The 11,155-nt window shown below is 40.8% G+C and overlaps 1 protein-coding gene across 1 annotated transcript in view; it reads left to right on the top strand.

Moving 5' to 3' along the window:
• Positions 1-485: 485 nt before the first annotated feature.
• GRB14 (growth factor receptor bound protein 14) overlaps positions 486-11,155 on the top strand; it is a 114,972-nt gene continuing 104,302 nt past the window's right edge. The window contains exons 1-2 of the mRNA XM_081050685.1: positions 486-850; positions 2,090-2,222. Coding sequence (XP_080906811.1) covers positions 660-850; positions 2,090-2,222 — 324 coding nt within the window. The 5' untranslated portion in view covers positions 486-659. The remainder of the gene's footprint in view (positions 851-2,089; positions 2,223-11,155) is intronic.

Here is an 11,155-nt window from a genome sequence, read left to right as displayed (position 1 = left end):
GGCCCCTTGGCCCCCTGGCTTCCTGGCACGGTGGGGCCTGTCATGGCGGCCCAGCAACAGCTTAGGTGATCTCACATTGCAGAGCAGGAAGAATGCAAGGGTCGGGGTCGGCGCAGCGCAGACCACCTACCCCGCCTGCGGTCCGCCAGGCTAGCCGGGCGCGAAAGCCGGCTCGGCTGGGTCCCCGCCTCCAGCGGCGCGGGACCCGCCTGGACCCCGGGCTCAGCCTCGCGCTCCGCGCCCACCTGGAGAGGCGGCGGCCCGGGTCTCGGGCGCCCGCAGCTGAGGGCCCAGCGCGGGCGGCTGGGGACAGAAGCCAGGGCCCTCGAGCGCCCCGGGCCCCGCGCGGGGCCCGCCCGGCGCTGGGCGCCCTCCCCGCCCCCTCCGCGCGTCGCTCCGCCGCCCGCCGCCCGCGGCCCCCACCCACCGGCCGCTCCTCCCCTCTCCCCACCCTCCTCCTCCGCCCCCTCCCCTCCCCCGCCGCCTCGCCGACTGCTCGGCCGAGCGTCTCAGCCGCCCGGGCCCGGAGCGCAGGCGGCGAGGCCACCGCACCTGCAGCAGTCTCGGGCAGCCGAACGGGCACCTCGCCTCCCGCCACCCGACCTCCTTCTCCCCTGCGCCGGGTCTCCCATGACGCCGGAGCCCCCCGACCGGCCACAATGACCACTTCCCTTCAAGATGGGCAGAGCGCCGCGGGGAGGGCGGCTGCCAGGGACTCGCCGCTGGCCGCCCAGGTGTGCGGCGCTGCCCAGGGGAGGGGCGACGCCCGTGACCTGGCGCCAGCCCCTTGGCTGCACGCGCGAGAGCTCTTGCCCCCGCCGGACGGGACCCGTGGCTGTGCTGCAGACAGGTAGGCAGCCCTCCGAGGGCGCGGGGGAGTGTCCTGGGTTGGCAGCCGGCGAGGGGGTGAGGAGGCGGTCCTAGGGGGTGAGCCATGTGCCCAGAGCTGGGCCAAGTTTGTGAAAGTCTCTGAAGACAATTCCCTTTGAGCTGGCTTCACTGGATCAGCAGGACATTGCGATCTCGCAGAGCCTTATAAATAGCATCACCGTTTCATTGAGAGCTCCCGGTCTCTCGCTTCTATCCATCGGTGTGAACTAAGAGGCCAAGCTCCAGGCTGACCACCCATCGTGGCCTTGCATTTTGAACACAAATCTTTTTTATTTTATGTATTTAAAAAATTGTAGCATAAATGAGTTCACCTCCTCCATAAAGTCTTACAGCGACCCTGAAGAAGCAAAGCACAGATGACTTTTGAGCAGTCTTGCTGTTCAACACGAAAGAATAGAGGCTTTAAAAGGTTTCCCAATCTCCACAGCGTTCAGCACTTAAGTGCCTTTACAGTTAACAATTTTGCACATACTTTAGGAAAGAAAAAGGCTGCAACAATACAAAAATTTATAGCCCTTTATAGTCATACATTTAAATGGTACTTTTCCCCAGATTTTCAAAGTGCTTCAACTTCACTAAAGTTAAAATTACTCTGCAGTGGACTAGAGTACATTTATACTAGTTCTATTCGCTTAACTCCTCAAAAACACTGCCTTGTGATTTAGTATCTATAAGCACTTGAAACATCAACAGACTGTGTGTGGGCAACATTGTGAATGAAATTTGAAGTGAGATGAACCACAGCTATAATTAATAAACCATAACTTCCAAAAGTGATTAGTAAAATAGCATAGGGATGGATTCGCTAAATTTCTGTAGACCTTATCAATTTAATGGATGCATAACAATATCTAACTCCTCAGGACAATTCTTGCATCAGTTATTATTACAGTGTGTATTTTGGCTTCAGGAAAATTATCAAAGAGCTGGAAATGGGGTTTCCATGCCTGGTGACTTTTTAAAGGCCCAAAACAAAAACAAACAAACAAAAGGATAGGATACTATAGATGATTGATTTATATCAATGAACACATTTTATTTTGACCCACAGAAAGTACATTACAGGCCTTGGCTGTATACTTTATATGATAATGTTGTTGCAGAGTGGTACATGTTAGCCTTAACTTTTTAATCCTCACAGCAATTACATTTTACATTCTGTTTTATGTAAATTACATCCTATGTTCTCTTGGTGTAGGAGAAAAAAGAAAGATCTTGATGTTCTGGAAATGCCGTCTATTCCTAACCCTTTTCCTGAGCTGTGCTGTTCTCCATTTACATCGGTGTTGTCAGCAGGCCTGTTTCCCAAAGCTAATTCAGGGAAAAAACAGGTATGCATTTAAAACTTTTCTGATTCAGAAATCTTAGGAGTTCTAAATCCATACAGTCTTTTAAGATACTCAGTAACCTACAACATTAACAAAGGATAAGCATGGCCTATTTTAAATAACTCTTTTGACAGACATAGTTCTTTGGCATTATTTTCCTTTAAGGACTTGTTTTCCATAGCTGTGTAATGGGAATGAATTGGGAATGTTAAAACTTACCTGTCAGGCTTTTGGGATGAGTTAAATGAGAGAACATATGTAAAGCAGAGAGTCTGAGAGCTATAATTATTCACAGAACTGGTGGGAGAATTCTATGTGATCGATTCTAGATGATCAATTTTAAGTTAGAAAGTGGAAGGGAGTGCAGTGGTATTGGGGAGAAAAGGGGGTTGGCTGGTTCCTTCAATACCTTGTTTAATCTTGCATGTTTCAACCCAAGCCAACCTCCTTTACTAAAGGAAAGTGATATAGTGAATCTGTGGCAAAGGTAATTGGAGTTTAGGACTCGACATGTCTTCTTTATTTCAGTGAATTCCTCAGTTTGGAGGCTTCTGGCCACAGGAGGCAAATGACTTGCAAGTGATGATTAGAAAGTAGACTTTATTTTCATGATTTCCTTTCTTTATGAATTTCTAGTTTGGGATTGACTTAAGCAAATTAGAGTTCAAAGATGAAGCAACTATGGGGAGATCCATTATGATTATATATTTTGAAAAAAAAATCAGTGTATCCTAGAATAATCCTATCTCTTCTTAATGTCCTTCCTCCCAGTTTTGAGTCAGCAAAACAAAGAGAGGCTTCAGTAGGCAGAAAGTACCTTGTTCTTGCAGAGTAGAAGCAATAAATTTAAAGAATCAGATACTTGCAGTGAGAAGGACAATGAACAGAGAAGACAGTTAAACATTTTCCCCCAACTGTTGTTCCCTTTCTTTTTTTTTTGCACTTCTACTACTCCTGTGATGTGTTTAGTAATATCTGTTTATAGCTTTAAGAATGGAGGACATACCCTAAGAAACACATGAATTCTTGATAACATACAGCAGTAATACAGACAGTATGGAAGTATGCCATGGAATATTGTGTTTTGATGAAAGTCGGGTATAACAAAGCATTAACACTTTGGGGGGTGAGGGTTGAAATTTAATTGGGCATGTGCTTTTTGGATAAGGATTGGAGAAAATGGGAGTCAATATCCCTGGAGCAGAGGTGTGTTCTGAATTAGTCTTTGTTGTGGGAGGCAAGGCCTTAAGTCTCTGGGACTGTTACTTTGAACGTGGGAATGAACAAGGAAGAGAAGCTCTTGAGAACTTTATTATCAGGGTGAGATTTAAAGTCAGAGCCCAAGGGAAAAATGCCCTGCTGAAACGTCTGGGCCTTTTGAGAGCTTGGCTTTTTGGGGTATGAGTGGGGGAATATGGATGATAGGTTTGTCTGTGTGTCATGGTGGTGGAAAAATTATTCTGGATCATCTGCGTGAACAAGGAGAAAAGGAAATGTCTGATGACAACATACATCTGGGGAGTTGAATAGATTTCCCTTTATGGAGGGCCTGTTATGTTCCCTGCACTATCCTCGTCTCTGAGACACCGAGCTACGCAAAAATGCCATCTGAAGGGTGTTTACCAAGGTGGGGCTTTGATTTGGAGTTGGGTTAGGGGTTAGGAGTTAGGAGTTGAACAGAGAAGGAGAGTGGAGGGCCAGGCTTGGGCTTACTCCCATTTTTGTGAACCGATACTGGAAGAATGTTGTGTCTAGGAGATACGTCCATGTGGTAGGTTTCTTTTGAATATATATATATATATATATATATATATATATATATAGAGAGAGAGAGAGAGAGAGAGAGAGAGAGAGAGGGAGCAAGGGAGGAGGGGGGGAGGGAAGGAGGAAGGGAGGGAGGGAGGGAGGGAGAGAGAGAGAGAGGGAGAGAGAGAAAATGTTGTATACTTACGCAACTTGTATTAATAGCAAAAAAAGAGAGAGTGGGTGTCAATGTGAGGGTTAAGACAGAGTGTGCCCTAAGTGTTGATAGTCATTATCCTAGAGTAAAGCATCTCATCTTGGGGAATGACATCTCTTCAGATCAGGTTTAGGAAATTGGCAAAATAGGAAAAGGGTGCTGTATTACTATTGACTCAGACTGGTTCCTACTCAGGCCTTGTGTCTTGTTTCCACAATGACCTTCTCAGGGAGCACTGCACCCACACAAACAGCTGTGCTGTTTCATGAGCAGAGCGTTCTGGCTTGAGGCCTGGAGACCAGTCCCAGAGGGGTGTTTCCACTGGAAAGGGCCCTTTCTGCTGTTCTCCTCCTTCCGCCCAAGGGTTGGGGATCTCTAAGAAGAGAAGGCTGTCCCAAAGTTGGGAAGAGGGAGGTTCCTTTTTATATACTCGTATGTATTTTATATTTCCTTTTTCCCACCTAGACTTTGCATTTAGAACATATCCTTTGTTTTTATTCTTTTGTATGTTCAGTTCTTTGGAATGAGTAAGGTTTTGGGAATAGATGGCTCTTTGTCAGTAATTTCCCCAAGGTCAATATCTTTGTGACACAGATTACCCTCTTACAAGATGGCATTTCTGGTCCAATTGTCTATGACCTTTGGTTGAGATGATGTAAATGACAGTATGTGATAGGTACTATTGAATATTATTTATGGTTGAAACATTATAGGAGGTGATGTCTCTTCCTTATATTCCCTCTTTCATTTGGTTTGTTTAACCATTCCAGTCATTTTAGCAATTCTTTTCTTCCCAAAGATAATGTGAAGAATTGCACTTGTTACGTACAAGTAAATGACCAGAAAGTTTGAAAGAATCCAGACTAGAAATGTTAAAATTTATGTGGCCTTTCAAAACCACAGTCAAAAATAATTTTACAGGCCATAAATATTTTTTTTTATAATTTGTGATGTGTATGTAATGCAAGAGGGGTAAACTGCATTCAAGGCACAAGTAGGATATGCTTTATCCCCTTTTGCAAGTGGAATGACCCAAAGTATACAGTACTGTTGGCTTATAGTATTTTCATTTAAAAATGATAGCTAGAATGAGGTAGAATCCGTATTCTTTACTCCCTTTTCCTCCTAGTGTTTTTATAATACTGGCCAGATATATTTCCCAGGCATATTTCTTTGTGTTCACTAATAAAACAGATTTATAATGTACATTCCTTTATATACATGGTCCAGAAAAGTTACTTGCAATTTAAATTTTATATTAAAAGTGATTTACCTTATGCATTTAGATTTTTGTTGTTGTTACTATTTCTGATTGAAATTTACCAGGTGCTCATCCCTGAGCAATTATTTGAAGAAAGGGAAAAAATGAGAGATCTTTGGCCCTTGCAGCAGAATCAGTTCTTGTCTTGAGTATGTCAACCCCCAGATAATTTTTTTGCTTGGATGTAGTTTGTATAGTAGCTCTGGTTAATCACTTCCCAGGACTATGTAGTATAACTAATTCAAAATAAAGCCTCTAAAGATTTTAAAATAAAAAGACGCGGTGAAAAACTGTTATGGAATGTTCGAGCTGGAACAGATATTGGAGATCAACTAGTTACATGCTCTTTTACAGATGAGTAAGTGAGGCTAAGAAATGCTATGTGTCTGCTAGTGGCTTAGTTAGGACCTGAAATCTGGACTTTTTGGAGGCTTTCACAGCCATTTTTTAGGAATGTACAATTTCCAAAGAAATTGAGAACCGTAAATGTAGTACAAGTAATAAAATTATATCAGTGTTGTTAGTTATAACTCTACCCATAATATAAAAGCAGGGGTGACAAATACCATTTGTGAATATTCATCTAAGTACCTGGAATCCTCTCCCCCCCCCCCCTTTGCAAGTATAACTGTCTGTTTGTGTTTTTTTTCTCTAGCTTTCTTTTCCATCTTCTGTCTAACATTGATAGAAAAAATTTATCAAGTAATTGGTCATAGCACCAAATAAGATTTATTAGTATTACTAATAACTAGCATTTGTGTGTAGTTTATAGCCCATAGGATATTATCTCACAAGCAAACACAAGCAAACACAAGTGGGTCTGTCATCCACATATTAAGCTTTAAAAAAGTGCAAAAGCTAGAGGTAATTTGCCTGTGCTTCCACAGCTTAAATGAAGGGAGGTAAAAAAGATGATCATGTCTCAGTGTGTATTGCCCCTCCGTACACTGTTTCTAGTCTATTCTGTAGTGAATTAAGTCTTTTTATGATTTCAGAAAAAATAAAAAAAATATCTTCCCAATAATTAAGAAATTACTTTTCCATATGCTCTGCTTTGGAATTTTTTTTCCTTTCTCATGTCAGGGACTATAAAAAGATAAGTTCATCTGTGGTTTAAAGGGCCTCTAAATTAAAGGGCCTCTGATGTCAATCTTTTGTGATGTGAGTAATTACTTCAGTTCGTAGAGTGCTAACCTGTGCATGTAGTCTGTCAGGAATCTTGTGTGGCTGCTCCATTAATCAAACTCTCATGTACTCATTTTTCCAGTATACACAGTACCAAGCAATAAACTGTACCCCTGTTCCCATTTTCCAAATTTGGCAGTTTTCAAGATTTTGCCTCATTTACTTCATCTACTCCTTTTTAAAATTTTTATTGTCTTTGTTGAAGTATTTTAAAATAAATTCTGTACATCCTGTTATTGTATCCTTATCTAATTTTATATGAATCTCTGAAAAATACATCTTCTTAAAGAACCAAAATGCCATTATTCCCTAACAAAAATATTAATTTCTTGGTGTCATTTAAAACCATCCATAATCAAATTTTCTCAGCTGGGGTGATACATGAAATCCTCAGATTACAAACTGGGTATATTTCAGTAGTTTTAAATTAGCTCTTTGTAAATTTAACTTCATTTTTCATATGAAACAACATTATAAGTTGTTTGTAGGCCCCCCCCAAGTCATTTTACAAAAATCCCATTTAATGTGAAATGAAATGCAAATATCATGTATATACAGAAAGAATAATAGAAACAATACTTGCTCCTATTAGGGTTTCAAACAAATATCTTTCCAATGGCAATTGCTACTTTTGAATGTTGGCACTTGGTGAATATCGTTTTTCTCCTAGAGGAATTTGAAAGTACACAGATCTTTGTAGCAGTTTTGAAACAGGCTTTAGAGCAGTACTCCTCAAAGTGTAGTCACTGCACCAACTTACCTCAGAATGAGCAGGGATGCTGTTAAAAATACAGATACTTGCAAAACCCATTGAATAATACCTTCCGGGTGAAGGGCATAGGAATTTGATTTTCTATTTTTTTTCCTCTAACATATATATAAAATCAGGGGAACTCTTATCCTCTGCAACTTTCAGACTCTGGGACAATCTGACTTCAAAATTGTGGACAGTTTCATTTAGTTGAGAAAAGGTAGCAATATTACAAATGGACTTTAGTTGGTAGAACTAGCCTGAAAGGTTACATTATAGTACCTAAAAGCCAAAAGTTCACTGAACTCATGAGAGATTGGAATGGGAATTAGAAAGTCAGCAAACATCAAGGCAGCCACTTTCTCCATTTTCTGACTTTTCTCTCACAAGCACAGCACATAGTCTCTACTTCTTGTAAATCTATTTCATTTTCTGATGTTTCTCTGCAGTCGTGCTTGTCTTAATTGTGTGTGTCAGTGCATACTGCCCCAAATGGCCACCCCTGTGGGAATAAATATTTCCTCCTGTTAGTGGGTCAGCCCGTGGTAACTTACTAGAGTCTGTATCTGGACAGATATTAGCCCAGTTTGTCCAGCTCCTATTCAGTCAGCTGTGGCCACGGGGACTCAGGGACCTGGACCACTGCTCATTCAGCAAGGGTTTTGGGAAAAAATTTGTGAACAGGAAGTGCAGGTCAGTAGGTATGGCATATAGGGGTGGTGAGGACATAATGGACAGCTAGTGAGTGCCTCAGGAAAAAAAGATCTCAAAGAAAGAAACAGGAGGGCACAAAAACCAATTCTTACCATAAGTCTATGATATATGGTGATCCACTGACTGGTTTGGCTGACTTAGCCTAGAGAGTTCACAGTGTCCAGTTCCTTCACCTCAATTCACTTAATTTACTTGAAGTGTTTTTATTTGACAGTGTTTCACTGATGGTAATCTTCCTTGGCCATTGTCTTGAGCGTACATTTTAGTGAGGTCCCGTAGCCAGATTCTCCCTGCTTCATGCCAGTTACCTTCATTTGTAGCAGAAGACAGCTGTCTCTTCCTTTTTTAATGCTTAAATTCCCTAGCAGATACTCTGTTTGTCAAGATTTTATTTCCAGTTTGAATATTGCCTCTAATTTTTGGTTAATTTGCAGGGTACATTTGCAGTCCAACCTTTGTCTGCAATATGGGTTTTGTTTTTCACTTCTTTGAAAGCTCAGCTTCTAGTTTGTTTTTCCCTAGGGGCATATATTATCTTCTATCAAGAGAAGGAGAATTGGAGTCATTCATTGTTCAATATAAATGTGGATCTTAATTAATATAAAAATGCTTTCTGCCGTCTTATGGATGTGGCTTTCACAAATGTCAGCTGAAAAGGAATAGTAATATATTGCGTTATGTAAGTATACACCGATGTGTATTTGAGCAGGGATAAGCAGACTTGGGAATTGTTCTTTTGGCACTTTAGGTAAAGGACAGCTCAGGGGAGAACCTAAGAAGCCAAGGCTCCGAAGCAGCAGGGAAGCTTTTGGAATCAATTTGGAAGAGAAATGGGAGAGATGACATGGGGAGAGCATCCTTTACTTCTTGTTCTTCCCTTTGGTCCCACTTATTTAGTATTTTTCAAAGCCACAGAAAAAATAAGCACTAATAGGAGGATTAATATTCTTACAAATGCTTCTATCTGTTTCAAAAGATCATTTGTAATTTGGCTGTTCACACATTTTCTATAGGTGTAATGTTACATGTGGTGGTTAGATTGCTAGGGCAATCAGTAAATGCTTTTTCACCCATGATAGCTCCAAAGAATACTACATTTACAGCATCCTGTGCACCGTTTTTAATATTGTTTCTGTTTGAGTCAGTATGATGTGCTTAAAAGATATCGGACTGGAAATCAGCAAACCTAGTTTTTAATACCGTCCTGCTGCCGAGTGATGCTGTATGAGCCCATCGTCCACACTCTGGGCCTTTGAGAACTACAGTTTCATCCTGTTCTGAGAGCAAGTGATTCTGATAACTCTTGGTATTAATACTAGAGACTTCGTGTAGTAGATACAGGAATCTTGGGAAGTTGCTTTGGTTCCATTGGTCCCAGAAGTTTCCTCTCAGCCTTTTTTCAGAACTTCCCATGTGGTCACCTACCTCCTTTGATAAAGAATCCATTAAGGTGGCCTGGGGCAAGGAGCATAGGAGCCACCTTCATGGAGATGGTGGGGGCAGGAAGGACTAGTTAAACTAGAAATTATGCATCAAAGTCAAGGTCCAAATATTAGAGAGTCAGAAAAGGTATCATGTCTGAAAGGGGCCAGGTTGTGTGATACAGTTGTATTTAAACTTAGAAGTAAGTATGAGATTAGATGTGAACTTTTGAGGCTGGCATAGGTCCAGGGTGTACTTGGATTTCCTTGACTTACAGAGTTTGGGGCTGTCATAGCCTCTGAGTTCTTCTCTGAATTCCTCTTGCTCTATCCTCAAGTCATCCATTTGGTTGCTCACGCCAAATGGTCTTTGTGGAGTGCTGCTACATCTGTCATCACAATATACTTGAATTCATAAACTTCTTTCCGTCTCCACTGCTACTGTCCCACTTTAAGCCACTGTCTTGTCATGTAAAGAAGCCTCATAACTGGATTCCTTGTTTCTATTTTAGCTTATTTTGGTCCTTTCTCCATATGCTTATTACAGTTAACTTTTAGAGATGTAGGTGATATCATGTCACTCCCTGATAGCTTAGAATAAAATCCAAATTTTTATCGAGGTTTATAGCACTCTACATTTGGATTGGATTCCGTCTACCTCTTAAATCTCATCTGCATTCTACTCTTTGTTCATTATACTCCAGCCATGGTGGAAGGGCAGCCCTACCTGTTTGTGAACTTGGCAAGCTTTTTTCTACTTCAGAGTCTTTGGCTTGACTGTTTTCTCTGTCTGGAACCTCTTTTCCTGGCTCTGTATACAACTGATTCCTCTTTATTCTTTAGGTCTCAGCACAAGATCATCTACCTTATTAGGGAGGCCTTTTGGGACTAGTCTACATGAAGTAGTCCGCTATACCTGTTATTTTTTCCCCACCCTGTCACATTTCCTGTTGTATTTCCTTGGCTGTACTTTACCAGAATCTAAATAGTCTTGTTTATATATTTAGTCGAATTATTTATTGTTTTCCCCTCTAAATAAAATATCTTGGGTTTGTTGTTTTTGGGTTCTTTCATTAAAAGAATGAATTACTGGATTATTGAAGATAGTTAAAACCAATTTTAACAAATTGTATTTTGACATATTTATTTTAATCATGATCGGTCTTTTTTGTGCTCTTCATCAAATTAAAAATATACTTCTAATTCTATTAACAGATTCTATTAACAAAGATAAAGTTATATGCTAGGATCCTGGACCAATTGGATTTTAGTATGTACCTTTTGCTTTCATTATACATATAGGAAATTTTGATCGTGTGTAATGAAATTAATGTATTTCTGATTTTATACATTATTCTTATTTAGTTCAATTTTAGAAAAACTTAAGTGGAAAAATCAATTGGGTTTATAACATGAGTCTGTCAGAGCAAGGGGTAGTATTAGCAAATGTTTTAATTATTAACTATTTATGTCATAGGTGAATGGATTAGGCTAGTGTTCATCACGTGGAAATGGGGAAACATATGCTCCTTGATTATACAAGAAGGCTTTCCAAGGTGTGTATAAGTTCATAGACTTAGGAGAATCATTTTCTAAATCCTCATCTTCCATATGCACTTTTTCCTAAAACTTATCTTCCTGAGA

Source organism: Rhinolophus hipposideros, assembly GCF_964194185.1.
Source record: "Rhinolophus hipposideros genome assembly, chromosome: 6".
Classification (NCBI taxonomy): domain Eukaryota; kingdom Metazoa; phylum Chordata; class Mammalia; order Chiroptera; family Rhinolophidae; genus Rhinolophus; species Rhinolophus hipposideros.
This window is presented reverse-complemented; position numbering and strand designations above follow the sequence as displayed.